This window comes from Camellia sinensis, chromosome 5 (genome assembly GCF_055761805.1).
Source record: "Camellia sinensis isolate YWXY chromosome 5, ASM5576180v1, whole genome shotgun sequence".
Taxonomy (NCBI): domain Eukaryota; kingdom Viridiplantae; phylum Streptophyta; class Magnoliopsida; order Ericales; family Theaceae; genus Camellia; species Camellia sinensis.
The window spans coordinates 30515990-30543199 of NC_138965.1; the positions used below are offsets into that span (position 1 = coordinate 30515990).

General features: G+C 31.9%; 2 protein-coding genes across 3 annotated transcripts; one reads left to right on the plus strand and one right to left on the minus strand.

The window, feature by feature from the left end:
* The first annotated feature begins 1218 nt into the window (after positions 1 to 1218).
* On the plus strand, positions 1219 to 3184 carry LOC114300493 (transcription factor MYB61). Its single transcript, XM_028245356.2, has 3 exons — positions 1219 to 1692; positions 1794 to 1923; positions 2005 to 3184. The coding sequence occupies exons 1-3, from the start codon at positions 1560 to 1562 to the stop codon at positions 2969 to 2971; spliced, it is 1230 nt and encodes a 409-aa protein (XP_028101157.2). The 5' UTR covers positions 1219 to 1559; the 3' UTR covers positions 2972 to 3184.
* An 11497-nt stretch (positions 3185 to 14681) lies between these two features.
* LOC114300494 (pectin acetylesterase 10) lies at positions 14682 to 26993 on the minus strand. Of its 2 annotated transcripts, none has more exons than XM_082868488.1 (9): positions 26588 to 26993; positions 24581 to 24663; positions 23763 to 23892; positions 20730 to 20816; positions 17933 to 17986; positions 17729 to 17806; positions 17500 to 17605; positions 17230 to 17375; positions 14682 to 15141 (listed from the first exon to the last, which is right to left on the minus strand). In XM_082868488.1, exons 1-9 carry the CDS (start codon positions 26666 to 26668, stop codon positions 15034 to 15036), a joined length of 873 nt encoding a protein of 290 aa, XP_082724614.1. In that variant the 5' UTR covers positions 26669 to 26993; the 3' UTR covers positions 14682 to 15033. The 2 variants fall into 2 exon arrangements, with proteins under 2 accessions (XP_082724614.1, XP_082724615.1); XM_082868489.1 differs by lacking the exon at positions 14682 to 15141 and adding an exon at positions 15308 to 15525.
* Positions 26994 to 27210: the final 217 nt, after the last annotated feature.

Sequence of the window (27210 nt, forward strand, 5' to 3'; positions counted from 1 at the left end):
AATTTTATTATGAAATGATTTTGACTTCTCAATTTTAAACACACACAATTTAATCCCCTCTTACTGAAATTTTCACGTCTCAATTGTGGCGCCTCTAGTTATGAGACGTGTGGCTAAACTAGTCCCTACCTCTCTCAGGTTCAGAGGCTCAAGTACAGAGGTCCAATTAAGAGCATCAATATCAGCCTCTTAAAAATTTTAATTAAATTATAATTTAAAAAGTTATTTTTTATTTTAACTAGTCACTCTACTGTATTAAATTCTCTATTTTAATTCAATCCTATTAAAATATTTGTTATTCTTTTTTTATATTTAAATTGTTAAGCTATGAACTAAATAATTCTTATGTTTTACAAAAAAATAAAGCTGGAGGAAATGCAAAAATAAATAAAAAATTAAATAAATATTAAATTTTCCGTTGACTGATTGACCGGCGGGTCCGATAACACACAAGTAGCGATAAACGGTACCTCGCTTGTTGTAGCGAGGTACTGTAACACTCGTATATTAACGATAAACAGTAACGAGACTGATGCAGTCCATTTTTGATGAACAGTACCACTAATTTAGCTAAAAAATGAGTTTAGTTAGTTTGATACGGATGCTCTAATAAGTCCCATATGTATGTAAAATGGGTGAGTATACAGTGGGACTTCCATATATGATAGGGCAAGTACACCACCGCTCTGGTGTACCTGTTACACAAAATACATCCTCCATTGTGGCTGATTTTAGAGGCTTAACAACTAATCATGGAAACTTCTCATCTGCAGGAATATTTAACCTTTTTTCCAAATCTGTATTGGGAATCATGGCATGAACTTGCTCCAAATAAGTATTTTACTTAAGAGCCAATACAAACTCCAAAATCCATAAATGTAAGATGACTTGTATCATCCACCAAAAAAAAAAAATTGTATAGATTTTAAAGTCTTCACAATTTCTTCAATCCCCACCAAATTAAAATATCTGTCAATATGCCCCACCAGTGCTGTCAAACTCATTAATTCTCAACCTTTGATGAGACACGTGGAACTTAGATTATTGAAGCTCCGTCTTCACATTTTAAATGAAAAATAATATAAAATTAATTTTTAAAAATATAAAATACAGAATGATATGTACTAATTAGGCGTTATTTTTATAAAATACAGAATGATACGTATCATTTATATTTATTTATTGAAATATAAAATGCTCATCAGTATGGTTAGTAATAATAAGAGTGTCATTGCCATGTCATTTTTATCTTATTTTTTTACGGAAATTATGTATTGAGTATCATTTTCCTTTTAAAAAAAGTGACAATCTCAAAATGTGACCTCTCTCTTTGAGGTTCCTCCTATTAATTTGATTCCCCACCAGTCTGCCATTTCATTTTCAGAACCTCCTTATCACCTCTCTCTCCTCTCTCCTCTTTCTCTCTCTCTCTCTTCTAATATCCAATTGAAGACCTCTCTCCTCTTCTTTGCTGACAATCACATAGTATTCTATACAAACTTTGCTATCTTTGTTTAGCTTTTGCCAGCATTGCAAGGCAGAGGAATATTGCAAACCACATGGGGAGGCACTCTTGTTGTTTCAAGCAGAAACTAAGGAAAGGCCTTTGGTCTCCAGAGGAAGATGAGAAGCTTATAAACCACATCACCAAGTATGGCCATGGTTGTTGGAGCTCTGTCCCTAAACTTGCAGGTCCTCTCTTCTTTCTTCACTTCACTCACTAATCTTTTCTTCTTCTTTTTTCTTCATCAAATGCAAACAAAAGGGTATTCAAAACTATGTTTATATGACAGGTTTGCAAAGGTGTGGGAAGAGTTGTAGATTGAGGTGGATAAACTACTTGAGGCCTGATTTGAAAAGAGGGACATTTTCACAGCAAGAAGAGAACCTCATAATTGAACTTCATGCAGTTCTAGGCAACAGGTATATATATATTTTTTGTTTAAATCTTGCTTTTTGTGAATTTTGTTTTGTAAAACATGTTTTTGTTTATGTTTTCAACAGATGGTCGCAGATTGCAGCCCAATTGCCCGGGAGGACCGACAACGAAATCAAGAACCTGTGGAATTCCTCAATCAAGAAGAAGCTCAAGCAGAAAGGCATTGACCCAAACACTCACAAACCACTTTCCAATGCTGAGAGTGAAGAGAAAGCCTCTGGGGGATCTAAATCCAATGAACTGACAAATGTCGAGGCTGAGAATTCGGACAAGGGAATGGCAATTCACAAGTCAAAAAGGGCTTCAGTGGCAACAGAAAACTACTTTGAAAACAACTGCAACAACAACATGACAACACCCCCATCAACAACCCATGAATTTTTCCTAGACAGGTTTGTTTCCTCCCATGAGAGCTCCACAGCTGCTTGCAAAACATCCGATTTTCCAGCCTATTTTCCCTTTCAGCAGCTGAATTATGGGTCTGATGCCAGACTTTCTGTCAACACAAACACACCCAATAATCTCTTTCTCAATCCAATCACAACCACTCTTTTTTCTTCCATGTCAAGCCCAACCATCAAGCCTTCCATTAGTCTTCCCTCAAGTACCCCATCAATGGGCTCTTTCGACATCAATGGGGTCCACAATTGGAACACTGCTTCATTCAGCAACAATGGCAGTAGTAGCAGCAATGGAAGCACTAACAGTTCTTCCTTCTTCGATAACAACGGTACCTTCTCGTGGGGACCGGAAAACTGTATAAAATCAGAGAAAGAAGGCGAAATTCATGCAATAGAAGGCGACCCGGAAGAGATCAAATGGTCTGAATATCTCCAAACCCCATATTTATTTGGGACCACAATTCAAAACCAAAGTGCTCATCAAGATATATACAGTACTGAGACCAAAACAGAATCACACTTCAACGCACAAGGGTCTAGTACTAATTGGCAACAACAATCTTCACAATCTGCTGATTTATATAATAAGAATTTCCAGCGAATCGCTGCAGCTTACGGGCAATTTTCTTAAGTATTTCCATTTGGAGGATTTCAGTTCAGAGGCATTGGAAAAGAAAGAAAAAAATTGCAGGTGTGTGATATAGAATTTTCTTTGTTTTGTAAATAGGTTCTTGTCGTACAGAGTTTCTCTTTTCTATTTGTGATAGAAACATGGTTTTATGCTCTTCATCTTTTGTCTATGGAACATGGTAGATTTACAGAATAAAAGTATTGTTTTCCAATTTGTTTTCATATTTTTTAATGCTTCCCCAGCTTGTAATTTTATATGAAATTTGAAGAAAAAAATAAATACTTATGGGTTTTACTAGCATTATGACCACCTTTGGCTTCTCACCTTTTTGGCTTGAAAAATCCTAGGACATGGTGACCATCCATAGTATATCCAAATCTGTTTTGGTTTTCCGAAAGTCTTTCCTCACTTTTAACATGCCAAATAGTACCAAGTGCTTCAATTTTTGTTTAAATTATACCTACGACTTTTATTTTACCAAAATTCTACTTTAGGCCTCTATTTTCAATTGTGGCAGTTAATTTCTTATAGTTTTAGTAATACTGATGAAAATTGACATGTTTGTCGTACTTGAGATTCTTTTTAGAACAAAATTTAAATTAAAGGGTACCAACTGAGATTTTGATAAAAGTATAAGAGATCAAAATGAAATTTTGTTGAACAAGGACGTTAATGAAACGATAAAAATATCATATGTGGCTCACTTGCCAATTTTCACAAGTCTCATTAGTAACAAACGAAAAGAATGATAACATTACAATTTGATTTTAAATATAGATGTTAGCTGTTAGAGCATCCCCACCAGCTCCCTTAAATCTCCTCCTTACCTATCGTAAGAGGTAAATGGCTCCCTATACACCTGCATCAGCTCCCCTTATATATATATATATATATTTTACTTTGTTTTGTTTAAGAATTGCAATACATATTTATGATTTTTTTTTAATTTATAATTAAAAATTATATTTTAATAAAATAAAGAAAATATAGGAAGTTTGTTAATAGAATAGGGAAAGAATAGGAAGCCTTTTATGAGAAGTAAATGAAAAAGTGATTCCTAAAAAATGGAATGAATTTTTTAATAATATTTTAAGATAAAATATAGGAGTTGAAACTAGTATTTTGGTGAAATTCCAATAGCACTACGTATAAATTTGTTTGTTTGCTTGGTTTTTGTTTTTTTTTTTTTTTTTTTGTGGTGAAATTCACGTAAAATTTGAACTTAGACATGACGCTCAATAAAGCACCGTCTCAACGACGGCCAATCCCTTATCCAATTTCAAAGTATAATAATTAAATATATGAAAAAGACTCAAGTGCTTTTCTCAAATGCAAGATTCAAAGAATCCTTTAACTTAAATGGGTGTCTGTCACTATCTCATAGGTAAAGATAGTTTTCACTTTTCCCTTCCCCAGCCTTTGAAAACTAACTGTTTTTTTAAGACAATAAATATGGTTGTCTCACTTTTTACATCTTCTTCAAAGAATTTTATTTTATGGGTTCTCTTGTAAAGATCATACTTTCCACCTGACAGAAAAAAAAAAAAAAATTAAAAAATAAATAAACAATAAAAAATAAAAATAAGAAAGAGGAAAACCCCACAAGAAGTAAAGTGAGATTTAGACTGTTAATCAACATGAAAGCAAATGGATTTCAGTCTGCTAAAGGTCAAGAAATTCTGTCCCACAGCTTTCATGACTTGCTAACATTATCTTAAGGTTGTGTTCAGACCTTAGATTAAGAATGAGATTTGTGGGGAAAAAAGAAAAAACAAAAAAACAAAAAAAAAATGAAATGAAATATAGGTTAAATTTGTTTCACAGTTTTTTTTATTTGTTTTTATTTTTTATCTACACAAACTCTCTAAATTCAAAATTCGAACACATATTTAAGATGCACCGACGAAGCCCATTAATTGGGGCATCGAATTGCTTGGTGAATTGGTAGGCCACGAAATTTCAGGCCTTTTATCAAGTGTGAAAACCATGTCATACATTTCCCCTCTGCGGCTCAACTTTAGCCACTTCTGGGAAGAACATAGGAAAGAGGGTCCCTCTGAGGGACATATCTGGATACTGATATCTAAGGAGAGGAAAAAGTATCCAAAATTATCTTGGAAATAAAATATATGAACCAGATTTATTCTGAACGTGACTCACATTGCATCAAATTTTAATCTATGCTATATATTTCATTTCAGGGTACTTTTCAGGAGAAAAAAAAAGGCCCTTTTCCCTCTAGTAAAAGATAAAGAAATGTGACTTGACAGAAAAATGAGGGAAAAGGGAGTCTTGTTTAGATTGAGAAGCATCTTGCTATTGAACACAGCAGTTTAAAATTTGGTTCCTTTTAGAATCAATGTCAAATCTCTTTCACATAGTTTACATTGTTTTCTGTCTCATGAAAAAAAAAAAAAAAAAATGAAGAAGAAAAAAACTAGGCCTAGCTTAGTCATATTGGATGGGAGCCTAGGAGGGATAGATTGGGTAAGATCCAAACTTTTGGCAGTTTGTGTAAAGTTGCTACCATCAGATACGAATTCACAACTTTAAGGTAACGAGATTTAACCATTGAGATGTAAATGTCTCAACATAACCAACCAATTGTTTTGGGTGAGCTGCAGTCAATCAGTGATATTTTCATGTGCCTTTTTACTCATACCAACTTAGTTTTCTAGTCATCCAAACAACATCACATGTGAAAAAACACATGCTATGACCTTTGCATTTGACAAGAAAAATACCCAATTTCGAGAAAAACATAGAAGGATTTTTTAAGTAAACACAAATCTATTCAAATAAATGACGCCACTGATATCGATGTGTAAAAAATAAAAAATAAAAAAATTATCAAAAATCCTACGGACACAAAAGATGTGTCAAAAAAAAGGCAGAGAACACTCACAAGAATTGCGTCTTTTTGTGGCGCATCCCGTGAGCGTTCAATTTAGTGTTATTTTTGTATTACATCCCTTCTAAGTACTATTTTATATATATATATATATATATATATTTTTTTTTTTTTTTTTGTAACTCATCCGTTGTGAGTGTTCTGTGTCTTTTTTTGTGACACATTTTCGGTGTCCTTAGGAAAGCACAAAATTTGTACTCCTTATCTTCAATAGAATATGTTAGTCTCTCTTTTCCTTGCCAGTTTACATTTGTTTTATATTATGTAGATAGATTTAAATATTTTGTTGTGAATATGAATGCATGTGAACCAAATTATTGATGTACTACTGTTTAGGCCCTACATTAATCTTATACTCAGAAGAAAACAAAAACAATGGAAATGCTAGGGCAGACTGAAAAGGGGTAATGAGATGGCAGCAGACTTGGAAGCAAGTTTCAATTTCAACTTCAACAATTTTAAAATAGAAATTCCAACTTCCCATTTTCTTTACCTTTCTTCCGATAAAGTTAAATAGAATCAATAAATTATAAATGAATACGGATACTAAGCAAAGAAATGGCGATGATGATGGTGATGATTAAGAAATTGAATTTTTCTAATTTGAGATTCTGTTGTGAGTGAGAAAAGTTTAGCATAAGCTTCCCATTGCCATTCTGCCTAGCTGTCAGGAATATATATAGTTTTATTTTTATTTTTTATTTTTTTGGTGGAGTGGGTTAAATGCTTGCTAGTTTTTTTAATGTGAAGACAAATCTATAATAATAGTTTGTTTGGCAAACTAGAAAAGAAAACAAGAGAAAAATTAAATACAAGAGAAAAGAATTGTTTTCATTTCCAATTGTCAAGGGAATGGACAAAATAACAAAGTGACAGAGTAGAAGAGAGATGGAAAAGAAAACACTTGAGAATTTTGGTGGTCCAAAACTGGGTGGAGAATTAGGTATATAGAGCTGAAGTAAGAGTGTTAATGTCAAATTTTAATTCCAGGTGGACAAAATACTGGTACATTTCACACGTGAGCGTCAGCTCGAATGGTAAGGTCAAGTTTGACAACTCTAAAATAATTCATCTTTTTATCTTTTTATCTTTTTTTGATCACATCATCTCTCTACTTTTCTGCACATCTTTTCGTAAAAAGACAAAAAGTACACTTATTTAGGTTATCCCAAACAACCCCTAAGTCTCTAGATTCTATTCAAGAGGTTCTAATGATCTGTTTATTTGGATGAAAAATAATTTTTATTAAAAATATATTTTTTTTTAAATGTCTTTTGAATAAAATATTTTTTCATATTTGGTGGTGTGGTGAGATGAAAGTGGAGGTTAAGGTTGTGCCGTGACGGTGAGGTGACAGCGGCAATGTTAGCGACAGTGATAGTGGTGGTGGTGGTGGTGGTAGTGTGGTGATATTAGTAAGACTTTAGTCTAAAAAATGTATCCCAACTTTTAAAAGGGAAAAATATTTTCTACTCAAATAAATTTATTTTCAGTTTACTATGACAAATGTTTTTTTTTTTTTTTTACTTTTGTTTTCTATTATACCAAGCGCCAAAAAATTTAGATGACCGTTATTTGTTGCGGTACTCTCTTTTTTTTCTTTTTTCTTTTTTCTTTTTCAAGAACAAAAATACCTGTCATTTCATTTTATTTAATAAAAAAAGAAAATAAAATAAAAAAAGAAAACACAGTCTTTAAAAATAAATTTTATGTATCCTGTAAATTGTTTTTAGGGTAAATTACACTCACTTCCCCTAAATTTTGAAAAAAAATACAATTAATCCCATACGTTTGACATAATTATACTTATCTCCCTCAAGATTTTAATTCACATAATATTTGGGACATTTTTTTATCAATGATTCATTAATTGCATGAATGAAAAAATGTTGTTATCATCTCCTTCTTACTAAAATGCATATTTATCTTTATTTATTTCAATGTCTACCTACTATTGACATTAGTTCCGATCGCTTTAATCATACTAAAAGAAAGATTAGTGTAATTATTTAAAAAACGTGCGATTAACTGTATGTTTTCAAACTTCAAATGATGTTAGAGTAATTTACCTTTGTTTTTTTCCAAAAAAAAAAGGATCAATCTTTTTTCTAGTTAAAGAGAAGCAACTGGACCATTCAATTTGTTTTATGGGGCTCATTACAGGTCTCACTTTGATAATTCGAACCGTTTATTTTGTAGAATTTTTCAAGAAGATTATTTATACCAAAAATCAAATTGATCAAGTATTGATAACCACTTGATTAGATTTCATTTGTCAAAAAAAATTTGACAGACTAGTTGCAAAATCACACTATCCATTAATTATTTTTCACAGAATCCAATCAAGTGACTCCCGATATTCAATCAACTTAATTTTGTGTATAAATAATTTGTTTGGCAAGTCCTATAAGATAAACGGTTCAAACTATCATGATGAGCCCAATGTGAGGCAAATTAGACCCGTCCAATTGGGTGAGAGGATCCTGTTCAAAAATTCTCCAAAACAATTTTTAAAAACCTCTCCAATCATTTTTTTTAAGAGTGCTGCTATTAACACCCCATCAATTATTTTGGAACCCCCATGTTTTAGTTTTTTTTTTTAATTACAATAATAATCTCAAATGAAATTACTAAAAAGGACATCAAAAATTTTGAGACACCCTATTTCACAATAAGTCCACACACCCACTACATCGTGAGTTAGGATTTATGAAAGCACCTACCTCCATCACCACCCATCCATCTTCCCCAAATCCCACCTTCAAAACTTGCCTATACTCAAAACCTTGAAAACCCTTTGGCTGCAATATTCCGGCAACAACGATGGCAGCCATTTGATTACATATACTTCTCTGACAATGACAATGAGTGGAAGTTTTTCCAGCAACCACAACTTCATGAAACGAGAGGAGTGCAACAACAACAACTCAGAAAAATTGTTCGTCATTTTTTGGGGACTAAACTCCCGAACATATGATCGAAATTCGGAAATACAAGTCCGAACATTGTTTATTTGTTCAGGAACAAGTAACCAAACAGTTCTTATTTGTTCAAAAACAAATAATCGAAGCAGCAGTAGAAGTAGGCAAACAAAGGAGGTCAGACCACCCTTAGGTGGTCGACCGGCCAGTTGATCGTAGGGTGAAATCCTGCCCAATTTTGTTCACACAAAGAGCATACCAATACAATGAGGTCATAGATGAATGAAAGTGGATTGTGATGTATGTGTAAAAAAAGGTAATAGAAAGAGAAAAATAAATCAAACAAATTGACAAATCTCGTAATGAAATAGAGAAAAAAAAATTCTTAATCACCACAAATTTTTTCCATTGGTTTTGAGAGGTTCCACCGTTATGGATTTTGTTAGGATTTTGGAAGAGACTTTTTGGAGTGTGGAGAGCATGGGAGTACATTTGAATGGGTGAAATATTTGTACAAGGAAAATTTTGGTATCATTTGAGAGTGGAAAAGAAATTGTAAGTGAAAGTCCAAAAAAATAGGAGGTCTAAAATAATTGATAGGAATGCTAATAGCAACACTCTTTTTTTTAATCATATTTAACCCTTGGTATGCAAAAGATTGATTAAGGGAAGAAAAAAAAAAAAAAAAAAAAAACCCTATAATCCCACGCAATAACAGAATGTTATGCCCAAATCTTGCCACAATCTTTCCTTCTAATACTAGTAGTCACTCGTGCGATGCACGGGATTTTACAAAGTGAATAACATTAAAATTAATATAAAAAAAAAATACTGCACATGGGATTTTACAAAGTGAATAATATTAAAATAAAAAAAATGCTATTTAGCTATATTCTCTAATATGAATAAAATATTTTTATACATCCTTCAAATTTTTTAATACTTCACAACATGAAAAATTTTAGAAAACTATCATAAATGATGTAAAATCATTACCTAACTGTCACGACCCAAACTCGCCCCTATGGGTTTAGTACCGTAACCGGCCAGTAATCCGAGATTACCGAAGGCCTACTTAACAGTAGAACAGTAATACAGAGTACAGGGGCTGGCAGAAGCCAATACAGTAAGTAAACAATGTCCAATGAGCTGTGAGTCTGTATGTAAAAAGATTTTTCATACACATATACATAAACAGTACAGAACAATAAGTACACATATACAATCATTCAGTTCAGGGACTTAATCCCTATTAAACAGTACAGTAACAGTCTATACAGTTATACAGTCTATACGGTTATACAAAACAGCTACAGAGACAGACGGGGAAATTAAAAACACCCCTAAGCCATAACTTGACAGGCTCGGAACCTTGAAGTGAGGCACAGTGGTTGGCTTGACAAAACTAGAGCTTACCTCGACGCTTCTAACCACAGTCTGGTGACTGAACACCTACATTTATATATGAGCAGTGAGCTAAAGCCCAGTGAATAACGTAATGCGTAAAGAGGTTAAGAATGAATGTCCTTACAGTAATGAAAACAATTCGTTAATTCAGTATATCAGTCATTCGGTCAAATGTGGTACATCCATTAGCATAATAGTACAGTAAATAGTAGGTCTTAAAAGACCGAATAGTAAATGATGGCCATCAATCAGTAAACAGTAGTGGTTCCAACAAGGGAACCGACAGAGATCTTTGTAACAGTAACAATAAATAGTAGTTGCTAAGGATACCACAATACAGTTCAGAATATAGAGAGGTTGAATTCCCTTACCTAGGTCTCCAATACAAGGTGAAGAACCTTAATTTGCTAATTCTTTCTTCAATTCTACCAAGTTTCCAAGCAATTTGGTTGAAATCAAGTCCTTCTCCTAGCTCTCTCTCTCTAGTCGGCTAAGTCCAAGAAAAATGGGCTGATGAAGTGTTGTAATGTTAGCATTGGAGGTCAACTAAGAGGCTCAAGAGAGTCCACTAAGTGGCAAAATGGCAATTAGGTCCAACTCTTGTAATTTAACTCATTTTAATCCAATTTAATCATACCAAATCACATTTTAGATAAATACACCATAAAATCATATAAATTCCAATTAACACAAATCATTAATCAATTTCAGATTCGGCTGCCGATAAGGCCTTCAATTTGCAATTTAAACACAAGGGCGTGAACAGATAAACAAACAGTCAACAGATAAACATACAATTAAACAGACATACTTAATCAATTCAGTTCCAGATTTCAGTCAGTCAGTTCAGTACTTCAATCAATTCAGTTACCAATCATAATCAGTCTCAGTTTAGCAGTAATCAGTGGTTAATCGGTAAACAGTGACGAGAGTTGTTACACTAACAAATAGATAATAAGAGTTAGCTAAGACAACCAAAAGTGGGGTAACAAAAGCATACTAAAATTATAATTAATTAAAATAACTAACATTAAATAAAAGAATGTTATGTTTTTCATTTTTTTTTTCAATCAATAAGAGATATTATATTAATTATCTCACACAATATAATGAATTAAAATAAAATTAATTTTAATTTTCATTATATTCAATCAGTGGATAAAAAATTTTACATGCTATTTTTTTTCCCTTTATTTTTATATTGATTTACTAAACATAAATAGGTTTGGTAATGCATTAAAATTGAATTGACAAAAATAAAGAATAAAAATATTTAAATTATTCAAAAAATCTGACATTTTAAATTTGAGATCACTTGCATTTGTTCTAGTTTTGAATTTGCATAAAAAGACATTTAAAAAAAACAAAAAAAGGAATGAATTTGTGGTTTATGTCTCAAAAGAAATAAGTTCTTGAAAATTAATTTAATCCTAAGTTATTTCACAATCAACAACCAAAAATAATTGATGATTAAATTTAAAACATAAAGCCATATTCAAATAAATTTTGATGCTCTCCTCACTTCCAATCTAACATCTGCACCCAAAAAAATTAAATACGAATAATCAATAAGTGAAAAAGTCACAGGTTAATAATATTAGTACTTCAAAAAAAGAATGAAATCTCAATTAAATGACATATTATTAGCCAAAAAAGAGAGAAATAAAAAAATACAGATTGTAAGAAAAAAGAAAAAGAAACAAAAACATAAACAGAATTTAAAGAAAAATAAAATAATAATATCCATTTACATAAACTTACTTTTTCACAAACGTAAAAACTCATGTAAGTACACATTTCAAATGTAAAGTAGGTACAATTGAGGGGGGAAAAATCACATGTGATTCGAAGTTTAATGCAAGATTTTTTAGGCACCGTGAAAGTGAGTCAAAAAGGGCTCAATGTTGATTGTGATTTTTTTCTTTTCAATCTTATGTTCGTGGTTCCTTTTTCAGGCACTTGTTTTTATATTGAAAAGATTAAACGTAGGCAAAAGATACAATTCTGTCATATTTAAAACTTATATGGAAATTAATTAATGATTTTAAAAGATAAACTTTGATAAGATTAAATTGAAATATATGAGAATCTAAAACAATCATGTTCAAATAGAAGATAAGTCCAAGAGAAAGGGAGTTTTGAAGAAAATAAAAAATTATGTTCAAATTTAAAGATAAAATAAGATAAACATGAGAAAATAAAATAAATAAAATAAAATTTCAACTTTGAAATTTATATCTTATCTATAGGCTATGAAATTAATTTCCATTGGAAAATTAATTTAACAATTAAAAAATGAAACAAAAAAGAAACCATGATATACAATCAAAAAGGATTGCTAAGTAGAAGAGAGAAATATTAAAATCATGAAAATTTAAGAATAATCATTTAAATTTTTTTTAGAACACACTACATTTGCTTATATATAGTGTAGTATAGATTGAAAAATAATTAAAAATCATATCTTATTTAAATTTCATTATTTCAAATTATTTAATTTTTAATATATATGATAGATGGAGAGGAAAAATTGGAGTAAATCAAAATAAAGATTTAGATACAAAATGTTATTGACAGATATAGATTAACAAATCATACCATTATCTAAATTTTGTTATTTTAATTTTTATTTAACTTTTTATTATATTAAAAAATTAAAAATTAGGAAAATGAGCTAGGGAGACTTCAAGAACTGTAAAGAAAATGTTAACTTCCCTTGAAAAATTGGTATTGAGATGTTGGAGAGTTTTGAAAGCACACTACATTTACTTATATTTACTTATATATATATGTATGTATAATATAGATATAGATATAGATATAGATATGATTCTCTTGGCAAAGAGTTGAAGAGACTTTTTTGCCACAATCTTTCCTTCTAATATATGATTCTCTTTGCAAAGAGTCGAGGAGACTTTTATTTCCCTTCACCAGAACAGTAATATGAACACTGATTTTTTAATAAAGGAAAGACAAAAACAACTAACAATAATAATAATAATAATAATAATAATAATAATAATAACAACAATAGCAACATGATTAGTATGAAATTAAAAAAAATCAACGTCTTGACAAATTAGAAATAAATAAAACCTATCAAAGACGACGAGGATTAGAATAATACATGTGGTGTGGTTAGTGATTTTCAAAGCCCTGTAGGCTCTACTATAATTATTTTGTTCGATCAATGTTATATAAACAAAAATTTTGTATAAAAAAATCATTAAAAAATGTTGTGTTCTTCTCTGTTCATTTCATTTCAACCCAAAACATTTACAATTGTTACTTAGAATAACAAAAAAAAAAAAAAATAATAATATTGTCAAGTTATTTTGTATGTGTTTTATGTAGAGAAATTGAATATAACTTGTCTTTGGTTCATAAGTTGTGCCAGTGGGCTAACTAGAGACCTCACTCCAATAATTCAATCGTTCATTTTGTGATACCCTATGTTTAAATTTTTATGAAAAACAAAATAGAATAAAATCAAAAGATAAGATAGTCTAAAGATTGTGTTTGTTTAAGGTATTGAATTAGGAGATGATTGGACGAACTGGATAAGGGGAGATCAGAATCCATCAGACTTGAATTCTGAGACTGTGAATCCCCCAAACTATGTGGTGTTTGTTTTCTCATTGGATTAGATATCTGAAAAATACTATTTTTACTGAATCCAATATTTGGTTGAGCGGATTGGATAGGATAAATGAGCAAAAGACTATTTTATCATTTTTCAATTGTTTACTAAGTAATAGCAATATTAAACATATCTTTAATATTTTAATTATTTTTAGCTCGATTAAATAAAAATTTATTTTATTTTATTTTTTACACAACTAAGTAAATTTATTTTTAAAAAATTAAATAAATAAAATATCAATAAAAATATATGTTGTTTTTTAATTAAATTTTTAAATAAATTTATTTTAAAAAATAATAATAATTAAATAAAACATCTATTAAAATTTAAATAATGAAATTAAATAAAATATAAACAAAATTTTAAAATAAAATATTAATAAAATATCTATAAAAAATTATTTTAAAAAAATTAAATAAATAAAACATCAATAAAAAGTTAAATAAAATTAATTTATTTTTAAATTGAGACATTTAAATTTTATTAAATTTTGCTAAATATAATACATAATTAAATAGCAGAGGGTCAAAATAATCATTTCATCACTTAATCCCAACAGTAAATAATCTCATGAAAATTTTTTAATCAAATTTATTTCCTTTTTACATGTATATGAATCTAACTCTCCCAATCATATGCGATCTCATCGTGCACACACATGAAAGAAAACATAGCTCGCAAAAGGTGCACGAAGACAGACATACAGAACAAAGTGCACAATAACAGAGATAAACCTCTTGAAATAGAGCTCAGATACAATGTCAAGACAATTGTAGTAACAAAAGTTTAAACTATTATGAAATGAAACCAACAATATATACATCAAGCTAATACACCAAATCATAATTGTAGCCACTGAAACAACTTTGTTAAAAATTACAAAGTCATTACTACAGAGATAAATATATAGAGTAGCAGGAATGCTTATGTAAGTTCCACAAGCATAACACATGCTTATCAGAGATTCAGAATTACACTACTCTAAAATAGAAGAAAGAAAATTAAGTATATAAATCATGTGCACTTACTCGACGAATTGCAATTTTATTGTCTTTAATGAAGATTAAAAATTGCTAGCTTTCTGAATGGGAGCTGAGATAACTCACTAAGATGACAACATAAATGTGCCAATGAAATTAAAAATAATAATAATAATAATAAATACATATATGTTGCTGCCTTATTTGAAAATCAGATTGTGACAAGTTTTGTCACAGGGGTATGCACAGTCGATGGCCTTAACGCTTGATCGATCAAAATACCAATCTCCAACAGATAGCGCGATCCCCTGCCATCGTTAAACATCCCATATTAGATAGTTCAAAATTCTTTTGCTCAACGATAACAAGTATGCAAAAAGAGCACACAAATGTAGATACCCAACAAGTGATCAAAAGTACTTACATTCCATCTTTGAATTGTTTTTAAGTCCAATGAGGTATGTTTATGTGGGATTAAATCTTCAATTCTTGATTATTTGTATTCTTTGCTGTCTCTTAAAAGATTAAAAAGGGGAGAACAAACAAACACACACTAACAATAACTAAATCACAAATCTCAAGGACCAATAATTTCAAGTTGAGTTCTAGTTTTACTAGATCTCCAAAAAACTAGAGCCTAGCTTAGTGGACATTTGGAAGCATCTCCTCGAGTTTTCTTCAAGCTGGGCCTCCTGACAAAATTTCCTCGCATTTGGTTAGAGTTGCTACACCTTGAGGTAATATGTATTTCATGATTCGTGTAGCTTTTATAGAGGTCATTAGTGATGCTAGTGTTACCAAAAAAATGCTAGCAAATTACATTTTGGAACACACATTTTGAAACATGGTATATTTTCATTCCAAAAGGTAAATTTAGCAATCAAAAGTGATCAGTGTTGGGATAATAGATTTGGGTAAGGATTTGAAAAGAGAAAGAGAAAGAGAAAAAGAAAATGTGATAATAATGTGAATGGAATATTTGTGAGTCAAGTTTTAACAGGAAAAAGTGTGAGTCAAGTTTCCATCTAAATTCATGATTTAAACACAACATAAAGGTTTTCTTAGAAGTAAAAAATATATATATATATATATATATAATGAATAATTGTGACTCAAGTTTTAACAAGAAAAAGTGTCTGGGTCATGATGATAGAAATGTGTTACAGTCACTACATGATTAATTCGGGACAAAAAATTAAAAAAAAAAAGCCCTACATTTCATTGGATGTCTATATGTTAAAAGAAAAATACTCTAAAAGTAGTATAATACAAGTTTGCTTCTATCACACAACATTTTAGTGCGTGTGGCATAAGACTGCAAATGAATTGAGTTGTTCATGAATAGCTCAAAGCTCGGCTCATTTCAACTCAATCAAGCTCGTTTGATTACCAAACGAATCGAGCTCGAGCCTGATAAAACGAGTCGAGCTCGAGCCTTACTATCAAGCTCGAGCCTTACTATCAAGCTCAATTATTAAACAAGCCAAGCTTGGTCTAATGTGAGCTCGACTCGATTAAGCTCAGCTCAATTGTAACCAAAAAAAAAAATTTGAATTTGAAAATGCATATGGAGTAATAATAATAATAATGCACTGCTCATGGAAATGTAACATGATGGAAAACAATTTATAAAGGGTGAGATTAGTTCAATTTTCCTTATTTTTCGATGTGGGATAGCCACTGAATGAACTTCACCAAAAAAAAAAAAAAAAATTGTAAATGACATGTGCAAGTTTGCAATGGTTAAGAGTCCCACATCACTTCTTTATACATTCAATAGGCACAAAAAGCTCTATATAATTGAGGGAAGCCAGCAGGCCATTTTAGCTACGGCTGTTAGGAGAGAATACATATTGTAAAGTCAAGCCACAAGAGCCGAGCTTGAGTTTTGTTTTAGTCCAACGAGTCGAGCTCAAGCCAAGTTCAAACACTTGAAAATTTACGTGAGCCGAGTTCGAACAAAGTTGATATTCGGCTCAGATCGTTTGCAGCCTAGTGTGGCATACCACATACTTGTTCTTGTTACACGAACCGGAACGATCCGCATTCCAGCTAATATAGAGTGATGCAAATGTACAAGTATGAGACCTAGGCCTACTTGATGTGTGTATGACATAGGTGTTAATTTTTCTTTATGTTTTCTTCATATGCATGCGTGTTTATTTCTATCAACAGGACTTGAGTATGAGTTAATTGTGATAAGTAAAACCAAACATTGAGCATGAGATTGACATTAACTGACTTGAAAAGTATGGGTGATTGACTTAAATTGAAGGCTAGGTCAAGAGAAATCAAAATATGACATAGCTCGAGGCAGAAAGGAAAACCATGATTGACTACAAATCTATACTAGTATTCAATAGAACTAATACATAGTAACCACACATCAGCTGTACCTTATTGCCAACAAGAGGTGAATCATCAGCAAACCATGTATCCTGCCTCTCTGTTTGGCAGTGAGCAAAACATGAATTTATTAATAACCCATTTTCCTCGGACGTTGAGAATCCCTCTATTGCATTCAGCATATGATTTCTGAAGTCTGCTCCAAAGAATATACAAAATCTTTAATCAATTGATAAAATTTCTATACTACATTTTTAACAAAGCTGATTAAATTTATTAATAGTCATGCCAGTTGAGTAATTTCTGTTATATGAAACCACCTTGCAGAAACTGGATCTGTGATTCTGAACAACTTGCGTGATTCATTTTGCAGTCACGCCAACTGCCACTAGGATCAGCTGATACAGGAGCTAAACTGGCCTGGACCTGAATTGCGAAATTAAGAATTTATCAAGTTTTTCATTTAACACGCTTAAAAGCAGTCACAAAGCAATTTAGCAAACTCTAGGTGAACTAAATTTAGCAAACTCTACAGAAACAAGATATTGCCTGCCATGAATCATAGGCTGCATTGAGAATAAATAGAGGGGTTTTGACATTGGCAATTAAGTTCTCGGGGAAGAAGCACTGTAATGGAAGAATGATATGAAAGTCAATGTGAGTTTGAGAATGATGGGATTGAACAGAATTTGGTATTTTCTTATGCAATTAAATCTCTTGCATTTGCCAAGAAAATTGAAGGAACAGACTCACCGAAGTCGGATCAAGATTCTCAGTACAAGTACTTGGAAGATTCTTTTGCACCCCCTAGTAGTTAAAACATATTTCAAATAATCAAGAATGTATAGGATGTCAGATGACCATGCTCAATGAGAAATATTCAAGAAATAAGAACTAGTAAGTTACTAGACAGGCATGTGCACAACTTCTTTAAATTGCTCAAGTCATATATCAAGTTTTTGGATATAAAAATTAAACAATTATGGCAGGATTCACTTTTAAAATATATTACAAAATAATTAAACGATTGTAAGACATGTTTGAACATGTGTCCACCAAGTGTCAAATGAGATTTGTGTGGTATCGGTGTCCGACAAGATAAGCCACCTTCTAAGAAGTGCCGGTGCTTATTACCAACAAATGTTGCAAGGAAGGGGGACAGTATTGTGATAGATACAGAGACATAAAATAATAATAAAATAAAATCAACTTCCATATTCCCTTTCTAGTTGGCCAATCAGAGGCAGCATATGCATGGTTTGAAAGTAACAAATTTTAATGAAATTACAAGAATCATTACATATAATATAACTTTGATTATATAGATGTGTGTTACAGCTTACTTCCAGTTCCCACAGTAACTAGTGTGCATGCAGGAGATGATAGACATGTAGATTATTTGGACAACGGGAAAGGGGGGGGGGGGGGGGGGGGGGGGTGTTGTGTTGTTGTGGCGGTTCTGTTAATGTACCTGCACGCTAACCACACCACTAAAAAAATTCCTAAGGGTGTTTAATTGAATTGTATTCAAAAGCATTAGTACTTTTTTTAAAAAAATAATAATAATTGTGTTTTATTAAATATTTTAAAATAATTAATTGTGTTTTGTTTCATAGTATTCAAATATTTATCTCTAAAAAGTGAATAAGTACCTTCACATATTCGATATTCTATTAAAAATATTAATTTTGAAAAAATTGTGAATAAAAGTGTAATAAGATAATTTTGAAAATTTGTGTAAATAGAATTATCTTTTTGAAAACTTTAAAATTAATAATTTCAATGCTAAACTTAAATTTTGTTGACAAAAAATATATTATGTAATAAAATAATACTTAATTAAATTTTGAAATTATAAATTACCCACAAACTTATAAAATAATAATAAATAACAATTAAACAAACACGCTTATATAAAAGGCAAGGAACCCAAACACCCCCCCCCGGCGCCAATATAGCCTTCTCTGTAATGGGTTGCTCTCTGTTATATTAGCAATTAGCGAAGAATACGCTAATTCCTAATAAAGCATTATGCTATGTATACCGTGTATTCTCACAGCAACAAGTCATTAACAAAGTTCCACCCCTCCTCTCTCTCTCTCTCTCCATGAAGCCCTCAACTTCAATCTCTCTGTCTCTGAGGTTCGGGAAGTCGTTGATCCGGAAGGTCAAGAAATGCTTCACCGGTTGTAGCAGACAGATGGTAGTGATGGTGTAAAGTCACTGAATTACAAGCCGACAGATGACAATGACGTTGTAAAGTCACTTAAGAACTGTATGTATTACAGTGACATGAGTGCCGAGCAGAAGAATGAGATGATAACCTCGGCAATCAGCTACTGCAAGGTTAGTGTTGTTGAAAAAAATATTTAATAGTTTTGGACCTCATTTTTATTTGGGAGAATTTCGAAAAAGTGAAAAGTCAAAAAAAATAATTTTTAAATGGTGGTATAAGATTTATTTTAAAAATTATTTTTTTTGACTTTTCACTTTCTCGAAATTCTCCCAAATAAAAATGAGGTCCAAAACTATTAAATATTTTTTTCAACAACACTAACCTTGCAGTAGCTGATTGCCGAGGTTATCATCTCATTCCTCTGCTCGGCACTCATGTCACTGTAATACATACAGTTCTTAAGTGACTTTACAACATCATTGCCATCTGTCGGCTTGTAATTCAGTGACTTTACACCATCACCACCATCTGTCTGCTTACAACCGGTGAAGCATTTCTTGACCTTCTGGATCAACGACTTCCCGAACCTCAGAGACAGAGAGATTGAAGTTGAGGGCTTCATGGAGAGAGAGAGAGAGAGAGAGGAGGGGTGGAACTTTGTTAATGACTTGTTGCTGTGAGAATACACGGTATACATAGCATAATGGTTTATTAGGAATTAGCGTATTCTTCGCTAATTGCTAATATAACAGAGAGCAACCCATTACAGAGAAGACTATATTGGCGCGGGGGGGTGTGTTTGGGTTCCTTGCCTTTTATATAAGCGTGTTTGTTTAATTGTTATTTATTATTATTTTATAAGTTTGTGGGTAATTTATAATTTCAAAATTTAATTAAGTATTATTTTATTACATAATATATTTTTTGTCAACAAAATTTAAGTATAGCATTGAAATTATTAATTTTAAAGTTTTCAAAAAGATAATTCTATTTACACAATTTTTCAAAATTATCTTATTACACTTTTATTCACAATTTTTTCAAAATTAATATTTTTAATAGAATATCGAATATGTGAAGGTACTTATTCACTTTTTAGAGATAAATATTTGAATACTATGAAACAAAACACAATTAATTATTTTAAAATATTTAATAAAACACAATTATTATTATTTTTAAAAAAAAAGTACTAATGCTTTTGAATATAATTCAATTAAACAAGTCATTTTTCTGTTAATATAGAAGCCAAGCCCCCAGCAGAACACCCTGAAAGAAGAGCCTGAAACAAAATGGATTCGTATAATCAAAAGAAGAATCAAAATAATGGCAAAAAGGCATGGACAGAATTGAATGATTTGGTAGACATAAAACCTGGTCAGCATTGCTCATCCCCCTTGACATTAAATCTTCCATAGCAGCTGACCATATGCGTTGCCCTCTAAATTCCAGTTGTGCAGCCTAGAAATGAAATAATATTCCTTAAAGAAGTGTACACAAACCAATGATCAAAACAAGGCCTAGACTCAATAAATGAATGGAATCAAACCGAGTAGTGGATTGCTTAACTCATTTATCTTACGAACAATCTCAAGCAAGCTTCTACATGAGCCAATCTTGATGTGAGCTTGAGTAGCTCACTTCGTTATATAGTTCTAGGAAGCCCACTACCTTATGAAACAAAATTCAAGTCAAGCTACTACTTGAAGCTTGGCTTATTTGTTAGTTGATTTAGGGCAAGCCTCTAACCCAGATACTCACAAGCCAAGCTCAAGTACCTTTGATTCACTTCACAACTTTAGGTGCATGATCAAATATAGTCAACCAATTCATATAACCGATGTTGTGAATTAATTTCTTGAAGGATAGTGGAATAGATTTTCACAAACTATTAAATAAGCACCATTTCTCATCTCATCTACAGTCTCGGATCAATTATTATTTTGTTACTGTTGCGCCTTGGACCAATTTAATGTGATGAAGGAAATAGGATCCACTAACAGAGAGGCATCAAAAATTGCATTACTAGAATAATTTTTACAAGATAAGGTCATTTGAGTTTGTTTTGTCAAAATTAACACCAAAATACCTATTAGCACTAAAATGCCTACCAGCTTTCCATTACTGACAAAGCACACCTTATATCACTTGATCTATAATTACTACTCCCTCCATCCCATTTTATTTGTCCACCTTTCCATTTTGATCTATCCCAAAATGTTAATTTTGTTAGATTCCCAAAACTACCCACTACAAATCAGTATACACCCATTTAAAAATTCAATAGAAGGGTACTGGTGGTAAAAATATTTCAAAATTTGAATTAAAGTGTCATGATTGCATATCTCCTTATAAGTTGGATTCCCTACAATGGACAAACAAGTAGTGACGGAGGGAGTGATTAGTTAGTCTTCTTTGCAAGTGCTTAATTATTATATACTACACATTTTATGGGTTGCAAATAAAGTTGGAGACAAAACACTAATACTGTGTTTGGTTGGGGGATTTGGAGAGGGATTTGGAAAGGAAAATGGAAAAGGTAGGTGAAATGTGAATAAAACATGCCTATATTTCACCTAGTTTCACATATCTTTTCCCTTTCCCTTTCCAAATCTCTCCCCAAATCCCTCAACCAAACACAGCATAACTAGTGCCTCTGGGAATAACTCAACTAAGTGTACAACATTAATCATCTCTTCTTTGAAATGACTTGGAAGAAGTATGAAAAGTAATGTGGTCCAAAGAAGTAATAAATGTCAAGCAACTTGTGCAGGAGCCTTATCTGTAATGTAGGCCCTGCGTACTTCAATTGGGCACATGGCCCATGGACAGTGGTGCCTGACCACATGATTAGATCAGCAGGTTTATTTTACATAGGTATATGTTAGCCTCAGAAATATTACTTTCTCCCTCGGGTGAAGCCCATGGACCCATTGCATGGAAATAAGACTTTTTGGTCCAATAAGTGTAATTAGTAGATTTTATTATTAATATTTACTTAGAATTATAAGTAATTATTTGCTAGGATATTTGGTTATATTTCCTAAAATTGTTAGGGTTTAATTAGGGTTAATGCCTCATAAATCAATGTTTTAAAAACTAGATTGATAAGCGAACCAGAAAAGGAATCTGGTGAATAGATCACTGGTTCAACTGTCAAGTTGAATTGAAATTGAACCGTGACATCATAATTATTTTATAAATATAAAAAAGTTACTTAATAATAATATAAAAATTAAGATATATTAATTTAAATTATTTTTATATTTTAAGATAAATATAATTTCATAAATATATCTATATTTATTTTTTTGTAAAATATCAATTATATATAATGTTTGAAAGAAAATATTATAATAATATATATTTAGCAAATATAAACTAAAGTTAAAGGTGACATAGTGGTTATACTATTATTCCACTTTCAGGTGGATTTTTTTTTTTTGCTGTGGTACTTTTATGTGAAAGTGGAACTTCGTTTTGTAAAATTGTTAAATATATGTTTGTTTGGAATAAGATATAATAAATACCATAAATAATATTTTTTTACTATATATAAGCAAGGAGGTATGGTGGCTCAATGGAAATAAGCTGCCTTTTCAACCAAAGGTGCTGTGTTCGACTCTCACAAGCTTCAACACTGGAATAAGCGCGCATGAGACCGGCCGGTTTACTTCAATCGGTGCCGGTTCGTCCAATATACCGGTTCAACCGCGGATTTATCCGGTCATCTAAAATAGCCAGTTTTGAAGCTTAGAGGGTAGACCAATCGATGGGTCAACCGGTTGAACCGGCCGATTCGGTCTCGTTTCAAAACATTGCTATAAATATTAAGTTGCATTTTATTATTCAGAGTTGATGAATAAAATTGAGTGCTAAGGCTGTGACTATATCCAACAAGTGATTTTTGGTAGAGAACTGTTTCAAATTTCAAATAAACCCCATGCCTCTATGTGCCACATGGCAGGCAATGACATAGGAGGAAATATCCTCAATATACCTTATTACATTTACCTGTGGTAAGAATTAGGGCCGCAATACCCACCAACAAAAAGGACAAGCGTCGTAAGGTAGCAATTTCGTTCATTTTGTTCAGGTTTTTTGTAGCCAAATAGAGCATCAATATTGGTTGTACAAGAAAATAAAAATACCACATACTCTCCCACTAACCTTATCTTCACTATCCCCAGCAAAGGAGGCACCATCACAATAACGAAACAAGACCTTTAGTCAGCAAAATGCTCATACACACACATCCAGAACATAGCCACAAAAAGGAAAATAATAATAATAATAACAAAGAAGATAGAAGAAGGAAGTTGTATTGATGATTTAACTATATGTAGCTTTATGTTAAAAAAAAAAAAAAAAATAGGAACTAGATGTACTTTGAGATTGAGAGAATACCTGGATTTTCTTCGGCCTTATTGCTAAGTATTCCTGTAAATGGTATCTGCTTTTCCATGTAAGTTGATGATCCACGCCGAGTCGTTTTGCGGTAAACACAAGATCGTATGGCATTACACCATCCTCCACCCTGTCACAAGATGTCCCACAAAGTCACGTTCTCAATCAATACCAAGAAGCATAGTTGAAAAATCTGTAGCATGAAGCATCCTGCCAAGATATTGTCAGCCCACAGATTCAAATAATGATAAGCACACAAAAAATACGAAACAAAACTTTTCTCTAGCTTGATAACTGTATAACATGTCATCAACAGACTATCAAACATCTTGCATTGAAAACAGGAGGAAACATTTTTCTAGAAGTAATCCTCAGATGTACGGAGCAATTTATGTGAGCTAAAGGAAATTCTAACTCATAATAACATAGTGCTTGAAAATCTCGCATTTCAGTTCATTTTTCTTTGAACTCCAAATTATTAATAATTTTTCTTTGTTTTGTCGATCACATAGAACCTGTTAGAATTGTGTGCTCTGGTTGCCACTAGAAATAACATAATCTTCCCAATCAATATACTTGTGTTTTAAGGATTAGAGGAGCAACGGGTATCTGGAACTACAGATTTATCAGACTCACAGTTTGGTACTTGAAACAGTGGAACATCAGCGTGTGTGTGTGTGCGCGTGTGTGTGTGTGTGTGTTTTCTTTGGGATAATGAAAAACACCACAGAAGAAAACATAGACAAGCATGTACACTTTAAAGTGTAAAAGTAAAAATGTAAGAAAAAGGACAAGTATTTTCAAGCTGTCTCACATACCTCCAATTGAATGAGCCAACTGTTTGCTCCTGAATCATATCCGCGGTGGAAATGATAACCAGGTAATGTTCCGTCCAAACATACTGTAAAAGTAAACCACACCACAAGATAAATGGGGGAGGGGGAAATTAGGTAGATTTCATAACAAGGAAAAGTAAGTATCTAATATCGCAATCATTAAAACTTCAAATAAGATGAGATATATAACTTTGAAGCTATGTTATCTTGAATGCAGATTGTTCCAATACAAGGAATGGGAACATAAATGTAGTACATCACATACTCTAGAATGTGGTGTATGATGAAGGTAGGGTCATTTAGATCACACTAATAAAATTTAAGAGAGTACTAAATGATGATAGCAATTATATTTTAATAATTAGACATCCAATAAAGTATAGGTATGAAACATTAGGGCCCAATTGTTTTACATTTGGTCATGCAAAAACTGCATTCTCTCTAGTTCATATATTTGATTTTCTTTACCTCCTACAGGAAACTTTCAAGCAAATATTTAGGAAAAATTTTGGAATTGTCAATTTTTTTTTGTTTTGGGACAAAATTGTACCACATTAAGGCATTTTTTTACTTTTTTAAAGACCAAGAACTCCAACCAGCCCAACCTATCATCCAATACAAAATCTTATCAATAAACTCTGGATACGCACAATCACCCACAAATCACGTGTCAATTAAACCCGAGTGTTTTATTGCCTCATGAGACTCAATTCGAGAAGTATCCATAGCAGACCTTTCATATTTAAGCCCTTAGCCACTGGGCCACCCATAGGAATTGTCACAAAGTAATGATGATTACGCTAACTCTACTACTTTACGGGTTGAGTTTGTTTCAAGTTCAAAACTAAATTTGAAACAATTTAAGAGGCTTACAAAATGAACAATTTGGATCATTAAAACAGAACCGTTTTATTCGATTAAGATTTAAATTTGAGAAGCCCAATCCTTTTACTAAAAGGGCATGTTGATGCATCATTAATATGAGAAAGTGATAGTTGTGAAGACCTAAATTTAACCAACCAAATCTACTAATTACTATCAGTACTACCAAACAACACTAATTGATAGCAACAGGCTAACAAATTGATAGCAACAGGCTAACCAACTAGACCTAGCCTAATTAGTCACCATGACGCTCTTGTGTTTGGTTGAGAGATTTGGAAAGGGATTTGGAAATAAAAAGGGAAAATATGTGTGAAACTAGGTGAAATGTAGGTATATTTTATTCACATTTCACCTATTTTTTCTCTTTCCCGTTCCCTTTCCCTTTTCAAATCCCTTCCCAAATCTCCCAACCAAACACAACATTAAGGGCTTAGTCCCAAGGAGAGGTCATGGGTTCAACTCTTCCTAAGGTCGTGTTTGGTTCAATGATTTGAGGAGGGATTTGGAAAGAAAAATGGAGAACTATATGAAACTAGATAAAATATAAGTATATTTTATTTAAATTTCACCATTATTTTCCCTTTGCCTTTATATTTCTAGATGCCTCCCCAAACATTTGAACCAAACACGGCCAAAGGGCAGTTGAATAAGGAGGAAAGTACTGGATGATTTGTAAGGATGGGAGGCTAACTCTATAATCTAACCATTATCAACAAACTTTTTAGCAGATAAAAAAACACAAAGCAAACAGGCTAACAAATTGATATAATTATGCGATTAATATCATGCCATGACACAAAAGCACCTCAATCAGATCACTCACCCAATAAAAGTAAACCAAGAAAAAAGGAAAACATGAAAACGCGTAACAAAATCAATCAATAATTAGAAATCAGTTTTAAAAAAGCAAAAAACTTGCTTTACCAAATAAAGAAAACATTGAAAAGTAACATCAATCAATATAGAATTATGTAGAAAATTCAATTAGCAGCAAATCCATAAAGTGGCCATAATGTAGAAAATTCAAAAAAAAAAAAAAAAATCATTTTAGAAAACAAAAAACATATATATATATATATATAGAGAGAGAGAGAGAGAGAGTACCAGCGCCTTTGGCAGCAGCACCTTGAATGAGGGTAAGACCGACGGTGAGACGATTATTACCGTCGGAAGCAGAGACTCCATAGAAAGATTCAAATCGAAGCTCTGTCAGATTGAAATACTCAAACCCATAGACACATTTGCTCACAAACCCAACAACAAATAGAACCCATAAACCCATAAGCTTCCTCATAGCTGTGTCAATCAATCCCACCCAAAAAATCTCAAAAACCAATCACTAGCCTACAACACTGAAAATCTATATATAGAACCAAATATGGGAACAATGTTAAGAATTTTAGAGAGAGAGAAAGAGAGGAAAGTGAGAGAAAACGAGGAGCAGAGATCTTTGAAACTGTTAAAGCAGTCACGCCATTGATAAGAGAGAGCGGAGAACTAAGCGAAGTATAAATAGTGTGCTTTTTGCAGGAGGGCATCGGTAATAAGGCCATGTTTGTTTGGGTAGATATGAAATTGGAATTGTACTAATAGTCTAATAAAATTATTAATTTAATATTTGGTTAAATAATTGAGGTACGGATTAATTATTTTAAACTTAACTATTAATTAAGATAGTATACACAATCCAACGGATTCGTAATCCTAAAACTATTAGTCATGGAAAT

Excerpts from the sequence above, each read along its gene's own strand:
- LOC114300494 (XM_082868488.1), bottom strand. The coding sequence starts at position 26,668 with ATGGAGTCTCTGCTTCCGACGGTAATAATCGTCTCACCGTCGGTCTTA. Across the intron at positions 20,817-23,762 it reads TAAGGCCGAAGAAAATCCAG|GCTGCACAACTGGAATTTAG; the intron begins GTATTCTCTCAA and ends TTTCATTTCTAG. Across the intron at positions 17,987-20,729 it reads GGATGAGCAATGCTGACCAG|GGGGTGCAAAAGAATCTTCC; the intron begins GTTTTATGTCTA and ends TTTAACTACTAG.
- LOC114300493 (XM_028245356.2), top strand. The coding sequence starts at position 1,560 with ATGGGGAGGCACTCTTGTTGTTTCAAGCAGAAACTAAGGAAAGGCCTT. Across the intron at positions 1,693-1,793 it reads CTCTGTCCCTAAACTTGCAG|GTTTGCAAAGGTGTGGGAAG; the intron begins GTCCTCTCTTCT and ends TTTATATGACAG. Across the intron at positions 1,924-2,004 it reads CATGCAGTTCTAGGCAACAG|ATGGTCGCAGATTGCAGCCC; the intron begins GTATATATATAT and ends TGTTTTCAACAG.